General features: G+C 43.5%; 1 protein-coding gene across 3 annotated transcripts in view; it reads left to right on the top strand.

The window, feature by feature from the left end:
• Positions 1–17,254, top strand: part of SLC37A3 (solute carrier family 37 member 3) — a 55,781-nt gene extending 38,527 nt beyond the window's left edge. Inside the window, exons 14-15 of one of the 3 annotated variants that reach the window (XM_043463866.1) lie at positions 4,654–4,719; positions 6,822–8,193. In XM_043463866.1, the coding sequence (XP_043319801.1) occupies positions 4,654–4,719; positions 6,822–6,914 (159 nt within the window). In that variant the 3' untranslated portion in view covers positions 6,915–8,193. Of the gene's footprint in view, positions 1–42; positions 4,488–4,653; positions 4,720–6,821; positions 8,194–17,172 lie in introns of those variants that run through there. The other 2 variants (XM_043463867.1, XM_043463869.1) reach the window with 2 other exon arrangements.
• Positions 17,255–22,162: the final 4,908 nt, after the last annotated feature.

The raw sequence follows: 22,162 nt of genomic DNA, 5'->3' as shown, positions 1-22,162 counted from the left end.
CCTCTACATTTATCAGTTCCTCCTTTCCACTTTTACCTCCAGATTCTTCCTGTCTAGAAAGAAGCGAACACTTCGTAAGACAGATCCTTCAGTCCCTCTGCCCGCTGCCCCCTCTTCCAGCCTGAACTTGGCACTTCAGGGAGGCCAGGAGACACATGCTTCTCATTACCCCACACTTGACACACAGGCCCCAGCTCTCTCACCCACCAAACACACATTCTTGCCGCACATCCCCGCCAGAAGTTGCCACGGACCCTGCAGCTGCCCTGAGATGCTTTCTCTGCTTCCTACAACTGTGTTTCAAAAGACAGTTCATAAATGTCTTATGTCAGAATCAATCTGAGAATTCATTAAAGTACAGAACACTTAGCTTACTATGGATTTGCTGAGTGAGGGCCTGGGGATCTGTATTTCAACAAGCCATCCTGGCGAGTCCTGTGCACTCTATAAAGTCTGAGATCTTCTAGGCTAAGAGTGGCCTACTGTAGGTAGTCAGAGCTGTTGTCTCTCTTTTTTTGGCCGTGCTGCACAGCGTGTGGGATCTTAGTTCCCCAACTGGGCATCGAACCTGCACTCCCTACATTGGAAGCGTGGAGTCTTAACCACAGGACCACCAGGGAAGTCCTTGCCAGAACCATTTAAATTGATCTGTCTTGCTTACATTCAGCTTCAGAAAGGCATTGTTTCTCTGGGACAGTCATGAGTATGTGTCTCTCCTGGGGTATACCACTCTCAGTCATTTAGTGCTTATTTTGTAAAATACAGATTTGAGAATCAACTGCATGGATAAAATATTTAAAACTTTGACAACGATGTCATGTTTAATGGGGAAAGAAAATACGGGCAAAACCTCAGAGGATGCTCAGTGGTCACAGAAACAGAAAGCCAGAATTTGAGGGGTGGGGGTGTTACTCAGATCATAAATGAAGAGAGGTCAGGAGAAAGAGAATGGAAGGGAAAAGGCTTGTAGTTTTGACACTGAGGTCATTAGATGGCCTTGAAGACTGATGCTTTTGCTCGCTTAATGGGAGTGGATCACTGGTATCTGATCGTGAGTGGTTAATACGAGAGCAGATGTCACTGGAGATTGTTGTTGTTTAGTTGCTCAGTCATGTCTGGCTCTTTTGCGACCTTGTGGACCCACCAGGCTCCTCTGTCCATGGATTTCCCAAACAAAAATACCGGAGCGGGTTTCCATTTCCTTCTCCAGGGGATCTTCCCAACCCAGGGATCGAGCCCACATCTCTTGCACTGGCAGGTGGATTCTTTACCTCTGAGCCACCTGGGAAGCCCACTGCAGGGGATACACCACCTCAACGCACGTCTCTCCCTGGTCATACAGTGCATGTGTATTTGTTCACGTCTGTCTCTCCCACTGTAAGATAAGCTTCGTGAGGGCAGTGTTTTGTTCTGTGTTTTGCTGTCACCCCAGTCCTAGGAAGGGTGCCTGGCACATGTGAGACGTTCAGGTACTTGTTGAATGGTTGTAGCAGGAATGATTTATAGAATCAGGGTGTTAGCTTATTTGATTATGAAACTAAAGGGAAAAAAGAAAACTTAGCAAAGGTAAGAGAACTTTGTTTTCTTGCCATGCTCTGGAGTAGGAACTAAAAAATGCTATTGGCCACCTGTTCAGATGTCTTCATATAAAGGGTATTGGGCATCCTTTTCTGAAATGACTGTATTTTAGGTTTTCCTTCTTAGCTAATGTTTTCTTCATTAATCAGATGGGTGGATTGTAATTAGCATTTCAAGGAGTTTCTTTTTAATTAGAATGCCTGCCAGTCTTAAGATCCCTAACTAGGAACTTGGGGGGGTCAGCATTAGACTGACTTTCGTGGTTTTAGAAGCAGAATCAGTAAATCATTGTTCGCTTTAGTCATTCCCCTGGCATGTTGATTTTTGAATGATTTCCTACTGTTTGAGGTATAAAACCCCAAGCTTCATAACTTAATATTAAAAACTTGGGACTACCCCTGGTGGTCCAGTGGTTAAGACTCCTCGCTTCCACTGCAGGGGGCGCAGGTTCAGTTCCTGGTCAGAGAACTAAGACCCCACATGCCGCACAGTGTGGCCAAAACAAAAACAAAAATTCTATAAACTTGGTCCCTAGCACTCGCCTGATTCACATTGAATAGCTTTGTTCTCGCAACCTCCCCTTGACTTCCCAAGAAAAACATTGCTTTCTCCCCCTGGTTTCCACAGCAGTTGGCGCACACCTGTAGTAGAACAGTTGCCACAGTGTTTCACACTGACTGGTTGGTTGATCCCCTGTATCAGACTCTGCCTTCCTTGAGGATAGAACCGTGCTGTGTCCTTCCTTTTTGCATTCCCAATGCTTAATGTTTTTGCCGCACAACAGGGGCTCAGTAGGTTAAATTGCAGTGTTTTCCCAAGAGAGATGAGAACAAATGTCCACATAAACATTTTTACACAAATGTATTTCACAGCAAATGATTATTTACAATAGCTAAGAAGTAGAAACATCCTTACGTCCATCTACCGATGAATGGATAAGTAAAATATGATATATTCATATAATGGAGTATTATTTGGCAGTTCAAGAGGAATGAAGGTTTGATAGATGCTACAGTATGGATGAACTTCAACTCTATTATGCTAAATAAAAGGAGCCAGTCACCAAAGACCACCTATTTATGTGATTTCATTCATTTGAGATACCCGGAATAGGCAACTCTATAGAGAAAGAAATTAGATTAGTGGTTGCTTTGGGTTGGGTGGGTCTGGAGAGTGACTCCTAATGGGTTTCTCTTGGGGTGATGAGGATGGTCTAAAATTAGATTATGGTGATAGTTGCACAACTCTGTAAGTATACGAAAATCCATTGAGTGATATGAGTTTAGTATTATGTAAATTTTATGTCAGTAAAGCTATTTAAAAGATAAAGTAGCATTCAGAGAGTTTGGAGGGCCACTGTGCTTCCTCTAATGGGTGATTACACCTCTGCTTTTTTGTTTCCCATGAAGCCGTCTAGGCTAAATCACTCAGTTGTTCTCCTTTAATTTCTCCCAATTTTACTAATAATGTGATCAAAGAACATGGGTTAAATGATAATTTCGGTGGTCAGCTGAGTTTTGAGAAGGGTACCAAGACCACTCATTGGAGAAAGAGTGGTTTCTTCACCAAAAGGTGCTGGGAAAGCAGGATGTACACATTGCAAATTGATGAATTTGGACCCTTACCTTACACTATGTATAAGAATTAACTCAAAATGGATCACATACCTAACTTTAAGAGCTAAAACTAATAAAACCCTTAGAGGAAAACATAGGGACAGCTCCGTATGACAGATGTGTACCAATGGTCGGTTAACCCTTGAAAAGATTCTCAGCATCCTTAGTCTGTTAGGGAAATGCAAAGGAAAAACATGAACTGCCACTTCACACCTAATTAGGATGTCTGTAATTAAAGCAAAGTAGAACAAAGTAGTAAGTATTGGTGAGGATGTGGAGAAATTCCATACAGTGCTGGTAGGAATGTAAAATCACACAGCTGTTGTCGAAAATGCTATGATGGTTCCTCAAAAAGGTAAACATTATCATATGACCCAGCAGTTCCACTCCTAGGTATGCTGTACTCCAAAGACTTGAAGACAGTTTCAGTTATTTGTTTGCCATTGTTCACTGCGGCATTATTCATAATAGCCACAAGGTGGAAACAACTGAAGTGTCCATGGATAGATGAATAGATAAACAAAATGTGGTATATCTATGCAGTGGGATATTACTCAGCCATAGAAGGAGTGGAGTTCTGATGTGTGCTACAGCATCAATGAACCTTAACGACATTGTGCTAAGTGAAATCAGCCATGCACAGAAGGACAAATATTGGGTGATTCTACTTAACACAGAATATCTAGAATGGGCAAATTCATAGAAATAGAAAGCAGATTAGAGTTTGTCAGGGGCTGAGGAGACGGGCCATGGAGAGTTCTTGCAGAGAGTTCATAGGTGCAGAGTTTCTGTTTGGGGTGATGAAAAAGTTTGAAAATAGGTAGTGGTGATGGTTGTGCAAGGTCATGAATGTATTTGGTGCTGGTGAGTTGTATGTACAACAAAAGATTGCTAAAATGGCAAGTTGTATGTTACATGTATTTTATCATAATTTAAAAAAAAGAAGATGGATTAAAAGCTATTGGATACTTTTTAGTAATTGAAAATAAAAGAATATGCTGTAGAGTGTCAAAGTCGTGCAGTAATCCTGTGAGCAAATAGCGTAATTGAAAAATGAGTGGTATGCTTAAAAGATGAACTATTTTTAAAAGCATCAGTTACAGTACCTTTCACTGGAAGAAGGGATGATTAAACAGAAGTGGTTTGAGGCTGTTCATCATTCTCTCTTAATAGCAAAGTGAAAAAAATATAGACCTCTTGGACTTAGGCCTTCTGTCCCTTTTTTTTTTTTTTTTTCTGTCCCATTTTTTATTTGGATTCTGCCAGCTTACCAAACGCAGGCTGTCAGTAAAGCTTAACTTGAGCACGTATATATAGGAGCTCTGCAAACTGCAAAACATTATACACACCCTGACTCCCTTCTCATTTTCTAGAAGAGCCATGTTTCATCTGCTCTTTAGCTACTTCATTTTATTAATTTATAAAGGATCATATTGTGGTTTCTTTTTCTCCCTTTTAGTATTTAGTGTCTTTGATCCAGGACAACCTGGGATGGATGTGGGTTTTCTACTTTTTCATTCTTATGGTAAGTATGTGCCCTTTTTTTTTTTTTAATAAACTAGTAGTTTTTTTTTCCTTAAGATTTACATATTTATTTCATTATTTATCTTTGGCTGTGCTGGGTCTTTTTCGCTGCATGGGCTTTCTTTAGTTGAGGCGAGCAGGAGCTCCGCTTTGTTGTGATGTGTGGGCATCTCATTGCAGTGGCTTCTCTTGTTGCAGAGCACTAGCTCAATAGTTCTGGTGCGCAGCCTTTTTGCTCTGCAGCATGTGGGATCCCAGATCAGGGATCGAACCTGTGTCCACTCTACTGGCAGGCGAATTCCTAACCACTAGTCCACCAGAGAAGACTTTAGCTAGCAGTTTTTAAATTAAATTAGTTCAAAGTGAAGTGAAGTCGCTTAGTCGTGTCTGACTCTTTGCGACCCCGTGGACTGTACCCTACCAGGCTCCTCCGTCCATGGGATTCTCCAGGCAAGAATACTGGAGTGGGTTGCCATTTCCTTCTCCACGTTCAAAACATTTACTTAAATCACTGTTTTTTTTTGTTTGTTTGTTCTAACATGCAAAGTAGTCTTTTGTTGTTGTTGAATAATTGGCTTAAAATAAATGGCATGTATTTTGAGATATAAAATTCAGGAAGATTTAACATATGTCCATACACATCTGTGAAACCATTATCCGGATCAGGGCAGGAAGTGTCCGTCACTCCCAAAAGTTTCGCCACAGCCCCTTGGTCATGCCTGTCTCCCACCTCTCTTCACCATCCCACCTCTCTCCACCAGGTAACTGCTGGACCACTTTTCTGTTGCTGTGTCGACTAGTTTGCAATTTCTTGAGTTTAATGTACATGGAATTATACACTCTGTATTTTTGTCAGCGTCTTCCAGTCAGCATAATTATTTTGCAATTCATCCATGTTGTTTCATGTGTCAGTAGTTCATTTCTTCTTACGGTTAAATCACTTCTTAAACCAGCAACATTGCTGACTGCTTTTAAAGATTCTTTTGTGAAAAGTAACATCTTACTATTCTAAAAGACACATTCATTTTTCAAGGAGGGAAAGGGCTGTTACATTTGCCCTTGACCTGAGTCTAATGAGTGTCGTCATTCATGATTCCAGAAAAAACGGTGAGAGACTCACATCCCCAGTTGTTAATCAGGGTGCTTCTTCCAGGGTACTCTCTGTTGCTAAATACAATTTGGGAAGTCTGAAGGGAATGTGTATGCCAAACCACGTAGGGTTAAAAAAGAACCATTGCTATAATTAACACTGTGGCATGCAAGTTCTAAAATGAACCTTGAGTCTCCTGAGAAAATATCTGTTGCGCCTTAGATATTCTTGGCTGGAAGTCTGTATTTTCAGGGAAACAGCCAATACAGAATAAGGCCTTCTGCTTTTAAAACATTGCTCTCTGTTGAATAAGCACGTGACGTGTTCTTACCACGTTATTGAGACACAGTGCTCGAGACTGGTCCACTTGAGAGTCTGGGGACAGCTTCGTGCACCAGGGGGTGTATTCAGTATCCTCTCCCTCAGTTGAGAGCATCCTAATTGGAGGCAGCCTCCATCGCCCAAGTCCAGACACTGTCCTCCAGCCTCGTCCAAGGGGCCTTGGAGACAGCTCGGCACCTGGAATCTCCTGGAGCGGCCTTAAGGCTTATGTCCTCTGCTATCACAAAGGATGCTTCTGTTAGCTTCACTGGTTTCTGCCTCCTAAAGGCTGGGCCCTATAACTATGTGTTCCACTTCTGATATCCACCCTAAGCAGAGGGAGATATCTCCTGATGTACCTGCTGGTCTAATCATACCAGAAATTGTCATAGAAAACTGAATCTATTAGAAGAAATACTGTTTGAAATCTGAGCTCCAGTATCAATTCTCTGCTCTACTTAGAGCAAATTATTTCATTAGGTACTTTTTTTGAGGAGACTGTAATGTTACATTAAGTACTTTGTTACAGTAACTGTAATTTTCAAAATCATTTTCTGTTTCATTACAGATTAAGAGTTATTTTTGTACAAAGTCAAAAGAATGTAGTCCAAATTCATTATTATGTTCAAACGATGATGCACTGACAGAATTAAATTATCACTGCACATTTAATGCTCTTTTTCTCTTCACAGACAAGTTGCACAATTCTGTTTATTTCACCATTAATAGTGAGGGAAACATGCTCTCTTATGCAAAGACGACAAACTCGCGTATTGAATGAGTGACTGGTGCCCACAAAAGAACGTCAGGACTCTTCCTTCTTTTAATTCTCCCTATTTTGGGTTTGTCTTAAGAACTCCAACACAACCTCAGATTATCAGGCCTCTTTCAGCATTGTCAGCTGCCGGAGAGGCTGACCAGAGTGAAGGCTGTGTTGTTTCTTCTACACTACAGGAATTAATGATTTTTATTTATCGCCGTTGTTCCGTGAATGTACCAAATGGCCTGTGAATCTGCCAGCAACTCTGTTGGCCTATGGAGGTTCATCCCTTTAACCGTAAATGCTTTATTGAACTTGGACCCTTGTTCTCCAGCCTGGAAAGCTGAGTGACCACGAGGCAGTTGTGCCTGGTTTTGTAGCAATGACGTGCTCCACAAATAGAAAGGATCTTGCATTTTGCTTCGGTCATGAGTTTACAGAGAGCAGCTCATCTCTGAAGCATCACATCCTGGTGCAGCACTCCAGCTGGGTCCAGCGTAAGCCTGTCTTGGACAGAGAATCCCTTAGTTAAACTCTAAAGTGGGAAAAGTCACACTACGTGCTGAGTGACTCAGTTACTTTGTGTCTGCTCTGAAGTCAGTCAGCTCCGGAAGCAGAAATATCTTCCAGTGATTGTCAGCTGTTCTCCTCCATCTTCATTCAGAATTACCTTCAACTCCTGGAAGTCTTTTGTCTTCCCGTCAAGGACCATGAGGTACCTCGGTTGTGAACATTCCAGGATGTAATTTATAACCGAAGTACTCAACCCCAGGCTTGCTCTCTGGGAACTTTTTAGGATTCACTAGGAAGCCAGTCGGCTTAGACCTATTTTCAGAGGCTCGGTCTCTGTCATAACTGGGTTCCTTGCGTTACCTCAGCAGAAGACTAGAATTAGAGAAAAAGGAAAGACCTTTTGGCCTTCTATGCATTAAGTATGTGACATTGAATCACAGTGGATTACTAGGGCCTGAGAGGTATCTAGGTATCTATTTTTTAGATGTTTGTAGAATATACATCTTCAAGGCTGTGAATTCTATACTAATTATCAATATTTTAAGGCCATCCTGTATATATATTTTAAATTATGAAAGTGAGCAGGCGAAAAACGTGCAATTTTGAGGGCTGCCTAATTTACATGGAGTTAGGGGGAAATTTTGAACCTCTTGCTTTATACTCTCAAATGTGTGTTTATGAACTTGTTAATGTTATTTAATCAAGCAGACTTCCAATCGGTTAACTGCGCATTACTGACAGAAAGGGAAACTTTTGAAACACAGGGAAAATAAACTGACTTTTATAATAAATAGCTGTCAGTCTGGTTATTTTCTTTATACTCTGAGCTCCGCGTTGTAGAATGTGACTCACGCCTGGAGATTTCCTGCTCCTGAGTGTTCCCTGCTGACCAGCCTCTGACCCTGCCGGGCTGCTGGATTGTACAGGTCTATGTCTACTGCACTCTGAAAAAGCCTCCCCTTCTTCTTTGTGCAGGACTGCTGAGTTTGGATGAGTGGCCTAGTTGTAGTTTAAGAAATTGTCTGTGGATGAATCCCATTTTGGTTATTTAGCCTCTTGGTGACCCTTGGCTGAGAGAATTTCCTCTCCCCTGCCATGTAATCAGTGTGGTCACACCTTCATATCCTGACACCAACCATTGTTTTCTTGCCCCAGTTTAAACTTAGCTGGACATAGTATTCCTCTGACCTCTCTGTAGCACCCAAGCTGTACCTGCAATGAAATTATAAATAAAATAAATCCTTGGCATTGAATGAATTATATCTTGCACTACGGGTGGATTGCCTATTGTTCTGGTTCTGGCAGTCTGCATACGGATTCGCTTTAAAGAACTCGTAAGAATTGACCTCACGTTCTTACTGTTTTTCCCCTTGAAGAAAAGGCCATCATGAAGACTAGTTTGGAAAAGCATTCTCTGACACCTGGGTCTCTGATAGAATGCTCCGGCCTGCCATTTCTTGTCGTGTGGTGATTTCTTCTTCTGTGCCTACTATGTCGCTTCAGTCGTGTTTGACTTTTTTGTGACCCCATGGACTGTAGCCCACCAGGCTCCTCTCTCCATGAGATTCTCCAAGCAAGAATACTGGAGTGGGTTGCCATTTCCTCCTTCAGGAGATCTTCCCGACCCAGGGATTGAACACACGTCTCTCACATCACCTGCATCGGCAGGCAGGTTCTTTGCCACTGGTGCCACCTGGGAAGCCCGTTTTCCTTCGTTGTCGTTTCAAAGGGAGAAGGGCCCTCTCCACTCCTGCTTACTCGAGTCTTTGCTGCTTCCTGGAGAATGGTCCCCACAGTCAACACTCACACACAAGTGTCTTGAGGGCCCGCCCCTTTGTGTGTTGTGATGTTCAGCGAGATGGAGGGTACAAGATGTTCTTGTCCACTCCTTCCCTCTCCTTTTCAACCTTCGACGTCCTCCTGCCTCCCACATAGGTAGCTGACACAACCCTTTCTTATCCCGATTAGGTCTTCTGATTTATGTCCTATTTTCCTTTTCAAGACCAAGTCCTTTGAGTTAACAGATGGTATCTGCTGCCTTCCTGGCTGTTGTACTTCCTCCTCAACTAGGGAACTGTATATCCATTCATCCAAGACAGTCCTAGTTTATGTCTGAAGCTCTGACATAATTATCATGTCATAATTACAGCACCTCTCTCTGCTCTCCCAAGTGTTCTAGTTTGGATATCTTACCCTTAACCTCTGACCTTTTTTTCTGTATCACTGCAGAAACAGTGCAACAGAATGTCATAGAACTTAGCGATCTTTTTTTTTCTCATTCCTTTCTTAATCCCTCTTCTTAAACTTGATGCCGGTAACCCCTTCATCTTCTCCAGGACTTTTTTTTCCTTTGGCTACTATGGCATTTCAACATAGTGAATCTTTTTACCTCCTGTTTTTTTTTTACTGGGTTCTCTTCTCTGCTCATCCTCTGCTAGTTTCTATAATAGGGGTCACCAGCTTTCCCACAGAGCAGTTCTTAGAACCTAACAATAGCTCTATTAAGTCCTAAAGAGAGGTATGGCACCTGTTTACATAATACTATCTGGTGTTTAGTTAAGAGCAAGTCTCAAGGGAAGTGAGCTCAACTATGTAGCTTCAATCCCCATCCTGTCCCCACCCAGACCACACTGCCAATTGCCTTCATGAATGGTTTTCAGATTTTCCTCAGAAGCTCTTCTGAGAATCCAAAATCCATGTACCCTCTTTCCAGATCAAAATGCTCTTATTAATAAACATTCAAGATTTGTTACAAGGGGACTTCCCTGGTGGCTCGGTGGTAAACAAGCTGCCTGCCAATGCAGGAGACTCAAGTTCGATCCCTGATCCAGGAAGATCCCACATGCTGTGGAGTGACTAAGTCCATGCTCCACGACTGTTGAGTCTGTGCTTTGGAGCTGCGACTACAGAAGCCCGTGAGCCCTAGAGCCTGTGCTTTACAACTGGAGAAGAGCAGTGACAAAGACCCAGCCCAGCCAAAAGTGATAAATAAAATTACTAAAGAGGAAAAGATTTATTACAGGGTGTTCGTGGACCAAAACTTGAAGCCAGTCCTTGGGCCACAAAGTTAGAAACCTTGGTTGAGAGAACTGGGTGTACCTGTTTGCCTGAGGTTTCCCACCACCCAGCTTCTGTTTCTTTATTGAATCTCCCTCTTCTCGAACTTGCTACAGAATCTTAACTGTTGTTTAGTTGCTAAGTTGTGCCTGACTCTTCTGGGACCCTACAGACTGGGGCCTGCCAGGCTTCTCTGTCCATTGGATTCTTCAGGCAAGAATACTGGAGTGGGTTGCCATTTCCTTCTCCAGGGGATCTTCCCAACCCAGGGATCGAAACCTGTGTCTTCCGGATTGGCAGGCAGATTCTTTATTGCTGAGCTACCAGGGAAGCCCAGTCATCTTATTACTTGGCTACAAATGGCAGTATTTATGCCTGTTTGTTTTTTTTTTTTTTTAAGGAAGTACCAGTTTTTTGGTTTGGTTTTTAGATGAAAAAAAGCTTAATTGTGATAGAATACATGTAACATAAAATGTATGCTCTTAACCATTTTAAGTGTACAGTTCAGTAGTTAAGTACTGATATACTCACACTGTAGTGCTTAACGTCTTGTGTTGATTCCTACTTTCTGTCCCTAATACCTCTATTTTAACTCTCTGCTTTCTGAGCCTTACTTTTCCTTCAAGTCTTGGCCAAGCATCATGTGGTCCAAGAACAGCTTCCCAGCCAGCCATACTAGCGTCCACTGTCTTGCCTTTTTTTTTGGTAGTGATCGTAAGATGACTTATTTGGTGCTTATCTGCTTACCTGTGTTTATATCTGACTCTCCAAGAGATTATTGGTCATTTTCTCCAGCCTAGTTCCTCGCATGGTTGATGCTGAGTAAATGTTGATCATGTTGGAAAAGGTGGAAGGAAAATGAGAGTGGAGGGGATCTAGTGGATGTGTGTTCCTGACCCTGCACCTCGCCCTTCCTCTTGCTTTGACTAGGACACCGCTTCCTGCAGTGAGTGGCCAGGTTGCTTAAACTGAAGTGTAGTTGATTTACAATGTTGTACTAGTTTTAGGTGTATAGCAAAATGATTCAGTTTTATATGTGTGTGTGTGTGTGTGTGTGTGTAGCCTTTTTCAGATTTTTTTCCTTTATAGGTTGTTAAAAAATACTGAATAGACTTCCCTGTGCTATCCAGAGTATCTACTTTATATATAGTTGTGTGTATGTGTTAATCTCCATGGAGCTTTTCCTGTTGACCCCCTTCTAATGCTGTTTCCTTCCTTTGAACTTCTCGAGCCATTACAGGTAGACTATGCAGTCTGCCCGGGCTGAGTGGTTTTACTGCCTTATTTTATTCTCTGGTTGTTTCTGGTTAAGTTGTCATTTCCTCAATTACATTGGGAACATGAAGGAGTCAACTCCATGTCCAAGGTTGCAGCAGCTATTTAATCAGACAGCTGGTTTACCTTCGCGTGTGGCCTCTGTACTTTCAGGTTCAGGCTCATCTTCCTTTTGTGTGTGTGCGTGCTTAGTCACTCAGCCGTGTCTGCCTCTGTGACCCTGTGGACTGTAGCCTGCCAGACTCCTTTGTCCCTTGGATTCTCTAGGCAAGAATACTGGAGTGGGTAGCTGTTCGCTTCTCCAGGGGATCTTCCCGACACAGGGATTGAAACCTGGTCTCCTGCATTGCAGGCAGAATTCTTTACTGTCTCAGCCACCAGGGAAGCCCCATCTTCCTTTTGCTTTTCTGTAAATGCCCCGATCATTTCCTGTGACCCAAGTTTGTTTCAGCATATATCCAGAAGAAATCAGATCTGTATGAAATTTATATATGTGAACACAGATAATACAAATAATTAAATTGTTATATATGTGTTATAGGTAATTCTAGGTGACTATATATATATATATATATATATAAAACTGTTTTACGGTTAACTGCACACACACATATAACTATATACAAATGTATGTGTATGTCAAGACTAATATTTGAAAGGGCATTCTGTGCTTAAGCCCCAGGGGCGTGGTCTTTCCACCATCACCAGAACAATGCTTCATGTGTGTGCACCTCTTTTATTTGTTTAAGCTTCTCATCTTCCTGGCCTAATTTTCTTCCTCCCTCCTTGCCTTCCTTCCTTCACATGACTTTTACAAGTGCGCTCCTATCCATCGTTGTGTCTTACCCCCACCGCCTCTGTGATGTAGGAGGACCCATGATGGATCTGGTCCTTTAGATGGGAGAGCTAAGGTTCTGAGAAGCTCATGGGTTTACCTGGGGACACACATCTAGTACCCAACAGGAAGACTGACTCAGAACCCAGGTCTTCTGACATCATTGTTGGTTTCTGTGATGCCACTCATCCTTTTCTCGTTTGACTTGAATCTTGTCCTAGGCTTCTTTCCAACCTATGTGCTGTGCAAAAGCTCTCATCCTCCGAGCGCCAGAGTCCCGCAGGCGAGAGGCCGGCCAGTGCCGCAAAGCTTTGTCTTAAAACTGCATTCTGCCTTGTTCCTGCTGCTGGGCTGAGCGCCCCTCCACGCCCTGCTCTGCAACGTCCTCTGCTCCAAGTTTGCCTTTTTAAAGAGCATCTCTTCCCTCTTTCCTGGTCCTGCCGCCTGAGGCTCAGGACGATCTCCCACCCGACAGACTCTAGTCTTCCCTGCTCTCTGCCCTGGAGTTGGTGGAGGTGATGATGTTACGTGCCCATCCGAGCCAGCTCTGCTCCTTCCTCTTGACCACCGTCCCTACTCTCACCCTTCTTGTTCTTTATTCGTGGCCAAGTTGCATAGCTTGTGGGATCTTAGTTCCCCAACCAGGGATTAAACTGGGTCCTGAGAGTGAAAGCTCTTTGAGTCCTAACCACTGGACTGCCAGGCAGTTCCCTTACTCGTCTTTCTTTTTTTAAGGTTATCTGTTGATGGCTGGTGCTGGGTCTTCGTTACTGTGTGGGATTTTCTCTGGTCACAGCAGCGGGGTCTCCTCTCTAGCTGCGGCGCATGGGCTTCTCATTGCGGTGGCTTCTCTCGTTGGCAGAGAACGGGCTCCGGAGCATGGGCTCGGTAGTTGTGGTGCCTGGGCTTAGTTGCCCTGCAGCACATGGGATCTTCCTGGACCAGGGATCTAGCCTGCGTCTCCCGCACTGGCAGGCAGATTCTTTACTACTGACCCACCAGGGAAGTAGCCCCCATCCCTACCCTTCTTTCTAATGAATGTTTAACACACTTTGAATAACGGTCTTGCATCTAAAGTGCCTTGAGTCAGCTTTTTCTCATCTGCCACTGCCCTCCGATGAAAGAAATAACTTATTTTTCCCTTTTGTCCTTTTAGAAATTAGATAACAAGTAACAAAATCATTTGTAACCGTTTCAAATCCCCTTGAATCCTAAGGAGGTTGTCATAACTTCATCATCAGTGAAATACTCATAAAAATGCCACCCCTTTGGATGAAAATGTTGTTGTGGATTGTAATAGGATAACTGAATTTAGGTAAAGCCTTTCATCTAAGCACTTCAAAGGCCTTCAGCTTGTTTAATAGTTATCATTATGCCCCAAAGAGTGACATCAGGATAAACAGTCCATGAGTGTATGTGTGTATGTGCACGTTTGCTTCTTTATTTAGCATTTTGTTTGTTTGCCTAGGCTCACCATAGAGAGTTTCAGGAACCTAACTGTTGCTGTGGGTTTCGTTAAAAAAAATAATACCTAAGGAGTAGCATACATAACTTGCCTTTGTTGCATGGGATGAAGATGTTAATGAGGTTACAAAAGACAGAGGGACTGCTCTGAAGCCAGGAGGGTAGGGCTGGGGGAGGAAGGAGCGGTGACTGAAGTGGAGGAAGCAGGTAGACGCTTCCCTAAATGCCCCCAGGTGTGAGAGAGGTTTCGTGCTTGTTTGCATTACTAGGTCGATTCTCCTAAAGATGATGATTCTGTGAACAAGGTCTTGAAGAGAAGATAATTTATTAGAACTTTGAAAATTCAAAACAAGCCTGTGCCTTGTCTGAGGGAAAAGCCCTTAATTAAGACCAAAGCTCCCGCTCTTGGTCTCTGCAATCACTTTGAGGCTGTTGAAACAGCGTCTGGATAAAGGGATGGGTTACTTAAGAGCCTTTTAGAGAAAAGCCTAGCAAGATTTTTTTTTTTTTGGCCATCTTAGTTCCCCGACCAGGGATTGAACCCATCCGCCTGCAGTGGAAGCGTGGAGTCTTAACCACTGGACCACCAGGGAAGTCCCAAAAAACATTAGCAAGAGTGGCCCACGGGGATGACCAACGCTGGCCCCCTTCCCACATCTGTCTTCTGTTTGGCTTTGGCACAGCACCTCACTTCATGCTGCAGGATCTAACTAATAAGGCGCTTTATGAAAATCAGCATTTATATTTTCCTCTTTCTACTCCCCAACCCCCACCAAAGAAACTGTTCTTTGCTCCGGGTCTCCTTTCCTCGTCTCAGTTGCTCACACCTCTGGCCTCAGCAGGGGGAGACAAAGTTCCAAAGACCCTGCCCACTGCACTTGTCAGAGTGGCACGGGTGCTTCGTTTCATTATTACTCTACATCCATTGGCTTTGAAACCCTCCCGGCTAGTCATTCTCTCAGAAGTTCTCGGTCCACCCACCCGCCCCCATCCCCACCCCACCGGCCTCTTACCACCACTGGCGACACAGCCTGCCTGTTTCATTGAAAGATCAGGACTGTCTAGAGGTTCTCTGCTTGGGCAAGTCTCTGTTCTGCACAGGAACTGAGGCCTTAACATCACTTTAAATTCCACTCCTTTTGATTACCTTCTCTCCATCTTCCTCCCCCACCCCCGACTTTTTCAGTTCCCTGGGCCTCTCCGGTGAGACTCTCACCCTTTTTTCCACATCGCTTCTCTGAATGGATGCTCTACCCACGTGCCGCCCCCAGCCAGGCCCTCCCACATGAGGCCATTCATTGTGGGAGTGCTCTCCTTAGAGAATGAGTTCTTCTAAGTGAAAATCTTAACAGTTTCTTCCAGTGGTCCTAATTCTCCCTTCAAAAGCAACAATGAAATTAAATTCAAGCCATGAAATTAAAAGACACTCTTTGGAAGAAAAGCTATGACCAACCTAAACAGCATATTAAAAAGCAGAGACATTACTTTGCTGACAGAGGTCTGTCTAGTCAAAACTATGTTTTTTGGGTCATATATGGATGTGAGAGTTGGACTATAAAGAAAGCTGAACCCTGAAGAATTGATGCTTTTGAACTGTGGTGTTGGAGAAGACTCTTGAGAGTCCCTTAGACTGCAAGGAGATCCAACCAGTTAATCCTAAAGGAAATCAGTCCTGAATATTCATTGGAATCCCCTGATGCTGAAGCTGAAACTCCCAATACTTTGGCCACCTGATGTGAAGAACTGACTCATTTGAAAAGACCCTGATGCTGGGAAAGATTGAAGGCAGGAGGAGAAGGGGATGACAGAGGATGAGATGGTTGGATGACATCACCGACTCGATGGACATGAGTTTGAGCAAGCTCTGGGAGTTGGTGATGGACGGGGAGGCCTGGTGTGCTGCAGTCCATGGGGTCGCAAAGAGTCGGACACGACTGAGTGACTGAACTGAAAGCAAGACAGGTCTATATTTTCCCCTGATATATTGAAGACAACTTCCATCTTTCCCTTTCAGCTTTTTATGCTTCTAATCTTAAATCTTTACTGAAGCTATTCTCCCTGCCGTTGCTTCCTGATCAAAGCTGACCATGTTCATTCTCTACTTTTGATGTCGTAACTACCTTCTTATTCTTTGAATTTTATGTTTCTCTCCATTTTGATTTCCCCCTCTTCTTCCTAATCCTCAATCCTAAGAGAACTCTCCAGACAAAATTGTTTCATCTTCTGTGTTCCTGACACTCTTGTTCATACTCTATTTTTAGTTTTGTCATCACCTGTCTGCAAAACTCTAGAAAGTCAGGACTACCTTCTCATCATTTAAAAAAATCCTTTCCTACAGTGCAGGGCACATAGGAGGTAGAACTTAAATGTTTAATTTTCTCTGTGCCCATTCTGATACTTCTTTTACACGGTTCACTTTTTCATACTTTCCTAAAACCTCCCGACGACTACCAGATTTTTCTCTCTAGCCCCTATTTGTTACTCATTTTCCAATCTTAAATTGCCTGGTGATCACCCTGACGTCCTACCAGCAGCCCAAAGTAGTAGAGTTAATTTTCTCACCCCAGTCCCCGCAAAGCTACTTCCTACATACTCTGCTACTGGTCTTGCTTAATAAGTTGCTTGAAACATTTCTGGGTAACCTTAGGCATCAAGGCACATTTTGATCCTTATTCATTAAGGGGCTCTCAGTAAGTGATTGAGAATTTCCACTGAGCCCTAATTCTCACGTTTCCTGAGTTGACTTGAACTGTCCATGGCAACACCATCAGCCCCAGGCTCACAGCCTTAAGGATACTTGCTGCTGCATCTTTCCCTCGCTCCTTGTCCTCAGTCTCCAGGTGTTGCTGATTCTTTCTCCCTTGCTTTTCTTTTTTTAAAATTTTTATTGGGATGTGTAGTTGATTTACAGTGTTGTTTGTGTTTCTGCTGTACGGCAAAGTGAATCGGTTATACAACTGGCTTGCTTTTTGAACTCATCTTGTTGATGTCTAAGTCACTTTCTTCTACCTGAATTATTCTCAAGGGCCTTATTTCTAGTGTTCCCCCTTCTAGTCTTCCCTTTTCCAGTCTGCCCCATGCTCGACTCTTAGAATAATCCTGCTAAACAGTATTTTTGTGTTGTTTTTCTCCTGCTCAGCTATCAAAAGGGGACTCTCTTGTTTCCTGGGTTAACGTTGATGTCTTACATGATCCTCATCTCTAACTAGAAAATCTGAGACATCAGAGACCTGAGGGTAAGTAGTAGCGATACCTCTTCCGCTGATTTTTTTTCTTCACCACACCATGTGGTTTGTGGGATCTAGTTCCCTGACCAGGGATTGAACCTGCACCCACTGCATTGAAAGGGCAGAATCTTAACCATTGGGCCACTAAGGAAGTCCATATATTTTTTTTTTTTTTTAAAAATAACAACTTTATTGAGATATAATTTGCATATATATAACTCACCCTTCAAAATATATAGTCATTTAGAAACTACACTTCAATAAAAATTAATAAAAAAATTGAACAATGGTTTTAGGGATAGTCACAGGTCTATTTAATTTTAGAACATTTTCATCAATCCCCAAAGAAACCTCATATCTCTTAGCAGCGATTCCAAGTTCTATTCTCTGCTTTCCCCAGTTCCTGACAACTCATGATTTACATTCTATATCTATGGTGCATGCTCAGTCGCTAAGTTGTGTCCTATTCTTTGCAACTCCATGGACTGTAACACGCCAGGCTCCTCTGTCCTTTGGTTTTTCCAGGCAAGAATACTGGAGTGAGTTGCCATTTCCTTCTCCAGGGGAGCTTCCCAACCCAGTGATCGAAACTGTGTCTTCTGCACTGCAGGCGGATGCTTTTCCATTGAGCTGCTGGGGAAGCCTCTGTACCTACTGTTGTGTAGTTGCTCAGTCATGTCTGACTCTTTTCGACCCTGTGGACGATAACCCTAGGCTTCCCTGTCCTTCACCATCTCCTGGAGTTTGCTGAAACTCATGTCCATTGAGTCGGAGATATCATCTGTACCTGTGGATCTGCCTATTGTAGACATTTCAAATAAATGGTCTTTTGTGATTAGCACCTTTCACTTAAGCATAATGTTTCTGAGGCTGTTCTAACTGGCTTTTCTTAGATCCTGGATTTGTCTATTAGGTGTCCATTCATCAGAAGACCAACTATCTTAATTACATTTTATTTTCTGTATTCTTGATGCTCTGGCATTTGTGGCCTCGGGGCAGAGACAGCCCCCCTCCCAGGACTAGCCAGCTCTTAGCCTTAGCAAAGGGCTTGCCCTACAGTACGCTTTTCATATGCAAATAGTCTGTCCGGAGCCTGCACACCAAACCAACCACACCCTTTATCAGACTCTCACACACCAAGCCAGTCTCTCCCCCTCCCTAAGTCAACTGAAAGGCAGGTGCCAAACAACTAGGAGACAGCCCTTCCCAAAGCCTGCCGGAATTACAGGGACTAGTCAGTCCTAAACCGTTTGTCCTGTCATGCCTTGCCTTTCCTGCAGGAAACACAATAAAGGCTCTGGCTAAGGTTTCCGCAGTGGCTGCGCTTTGCTGGAGCAGCCGTGAAGAGATACCCCACTTCCGAGGTAAGAGAAACCCAACTAAGACGGTAGGTGTTGCGAGAGGGCATCAGAGGGCAGACACACTAAAACCATAATCACAGAAAACTAGCCAGTCTGATCACAGGACCACAGCCTTGTCTAACTCAATGAAACTAAGCCATGCCCTGTGGGGCCACCCAAGACGGTCGGGTCCTGGTGGAGAGGTCTGACAGAATGTGGTCCACTGGAGAAGGGAATGGCAAACCACTTCAGTATTCTTGCCTTGAGAACCCCATGAACAGTATGAGAAGGCAAAATGATAGGATACTGAAAGAGGAACTCCCCAGGTCGGTAGGTGCCCAATATGCTACTGGAGATCAGAGGAGAAATAACTCCAGAAAGAATGAAGGGATGGAGCCAAAGCAAAAACAATACCCAGTTGTGGATGGGACTGGTGATAGAAGCAAGGTTTGATGCTGTAAAGAGCACTATTGCATAGGAACCTGGAATGTTACGTCCATGAATCAAGGCAAATTGGAAGTGGTCAAACAGGACATGGCAAGAGTGAATGCTGACATCCTAGGAATCAGCGAACTAAAATGGACTGGAATGGGTGAATTTAACTCAGATGACCATTATATCTACTACTGTGGGCAGGAATCCCTTAGAAGAAATGGAGTAGCCATCATGGTCAACAAGAGAGTCCGAAATGCAGTACTTGGGCGCAATCTCAAAAACGACAGAATGATCTCTGTTCTTTTCCAAGGCAAACCATTCAATATCACGGTAATCCAAGCCTATACCCCAACCAGTAACGCTGAAGAAGCTGAAGTTGAATGGTTCTATGAAGACCTACAGGACCTTTTAGAACTAACACCCAAAAAAGATGTCCTTTTTTTAGGGGACTGGAATGCAAAAGTAGGAAGCCAGGAAATACCTGGAGTAACAGGCAAATTTGGCCTTGGAGTACGGAAGGAAGCAGGGCAAAGGCTAATAGAGTTTTGCCAAGAGAATGCATTGGTCATAGCAAACACTGTCTTCCAACAATGCAAGAGAAGACTCTACACATGGACATCACCAGATGGTCAACACCGAAATCAGATTGATTATATTCTTTGCAGGCAAAGATGGAGAAGCTCTATACAGTCAGCAAAAACAAGACCAGGAGCTGACTGTGGCTCAGATCATGAACTCCTGATTGCCAAATTCAGACTTAAATTGAAGAAAGGAGGGAAAACCACTAGACCATTCAGGTATGACCTAAATAAAATTCCTTATGACTACACAGTGGAAGTGAGAAATACACTTAAGGGACTAGATCTGATAGACAGAGAGCCTGATGAACTATGGACGGAGGTTCGTGACACTGTACAGGAGACAGAGATCAAGACCATCCCCAAGGAAAAGAAATGCAAAAAGGCAAAATGGTTGTCTGAGGAGGCCTTACAAACAGCTGTGAAAAGAAGAGAAGCAAAAAGCAAAGGAGAAAAGGAAAGATATTCCCATTTGAATGCAGAGTTCCAAAGAATAGCCAGGAGAGATAAGAAAGGCTTCTTCGGTGATCAATGCAAAGAAATAGAGGAAAACAACAGAATGGGAAAGACTAGAGATCTCTTCAAGAAAATTAGAGATATCAAGGGAACATTTCAGGCAAAGATGGGTTCGATAAAGGACCGAAATGGTATGGACCTAACAAAAGCAGAAGATATTAAGAAGAGGTGGCAAGAATACACAGAAGAACTCTACAAAAAAGATCTTCACGATGCAGATAATCACAATGGTGTGATCACTGACCTAGAGCCAGACATCCTGGAATGTGAAGTCAAGTAGGCCTTAGAAAGCATCACTACGAACAAAGCTAGTGGATGTGATGGAATTCCAGTTGAGCTATTTCAGATCCTGAAAGATGATGCTGGTAAAGTGCTGCACTCAATATGCCAGCAAATTTGGAAAACTCAGCAGTGGCCAAAGGACTGGAAAAGGTCAGTTTTCATTCCTGAAACTGCCTGAGAAAGGCAATCCCAAAGAATGCTCAAACTACCACACAATTGCACTCATCTCACATGCTAGTAAAGTAATGCTCAAAATTCTCCAAGCCAGGCTTCAGCAATACGTGAACCGTGAACTTCCAGATGTTCAAGCTGGTTTTAGAAAAGGCCGAGGAGCCAGAGATCAAATTGCCAATATCCGCTGGATCATCGAAAAAGCAAGAGAGCTCCAGAAAAACATCTATTTCTGCTTTATTGACTACGCCAAAGCCTTCGACTGTGTGGATCACAATAAACTGTGGAAAATTCTGAAAGAGATGGGAATACCAGACCACCTGACCTGCCTCTTGAGAAACCTGTATGCAGGTCAGGAAGCAACAGTTAGAACTGGACATGGAACAACAGACTGGTTCCAAATAGGAAAAGGAGTACATCAAGGCTGTATATTGTCACCCTGCTTATTTAACTTATATGCAGAGTACATCATGAGAAATGCTGGGCTGGAAGAAGCACAAGCTGGAATCAAGATTGCCGGGAGAAATATCAATAGCCTGAGATATGCAGATGACACCACCCTTATGGCAGAGAGAGAAGAGGAACTAAAAAGCCTCTTGATGAAAGTGAAAGAGGAGAGTGAAAAAGTTGGCTTAAAGCTCAACATTCAGAAAACTAAGATCATGGCCTCTGGTCCCATCACCTCATGGGAAATAGATGGGGAGACAGTGGAAACAGTGTCAGACTTCATTTTTTTGCACTCCAAAATCACTGCAGATGGTGACTGCAGCCATGAAATTAAAAGACTCTTACTCCTTGGAAGGAAAGTTATGCCAACCTAGATAGCATATTAAAAAGCAGAGACATTACTTTGTCAACAAAGGTCCGTCTGGTCAAGGCTATGGTTTTTCCAGTGGTCATGTATGGATGTGAGAGTTGGACTGTAAAGAAAGCTGAGTGCCAAAAAATTGATGCTTTTGAACTGTGGTGTTGGAGAAGACTCTTGAGAGTCCCTTGGACTGCAAGGAGATCCAACCAGTCCATCTTAAATGAGATCAGTCCTGGGTGTTCATTGGAAGGACTGATGCTGAAGCTGAAACTACAGTACTTTGGCCACCTCATGCGAAGAGCTGACTCATTGGAAAAGACCCTGATGCTGGGAGGGATTGGGGGCAGGAGGAGAAGGGGACGACAGAGGATGAGATGACTGGATGGCATCACCCACTCAATGGGCATGAGTTTGAGTGGACTCCAGGAGTTGGTGATGGACAGGGGGGCCTGGCGTGCTGCGGTTCATGGGGTTGCAAAGAGTCGGACACGACTGAGCGGCTGCACTGAACTGAACTGACTGAAGGTTTCCCCAGCGCCTTCTGTCTCCTGGTCCACACTGGAGCTTCCTGTGTGGCCTTGCGGGTGTGGTGTCCGCCTTTCAGGAACAGGGAGCAACAGAGATCGTTCAGTGGCTCTGACCTCCCCTTGTCAGCACTCAGTCACCGCCCTAAATTAAAATCCCACAGGACTTGAATGAAAATGCACTTTGTTTTCAGGCTACAGAGTTCAGTGTATCAATTTAATCTTATTTTTGATATTGAAAGCTTCTA

The sequence above is a fragment of the Cervus canadensis genome, chromosome 3, assembly GCF_019320065.1.
Source record: "Cervus canadensis isolate Bull #8, Minnesota chromosome 3, ASM1932006v1, whole genome shotgun sequence".
NCBI lineage: Eukaryota > Metazoa > Chordata > Mammalia > Artiodactyla > Cervidae > Cervus > Cervus canadensis.
This window is presented reverse-complemented; position numbering and strand designations above follow the sequence as displayed.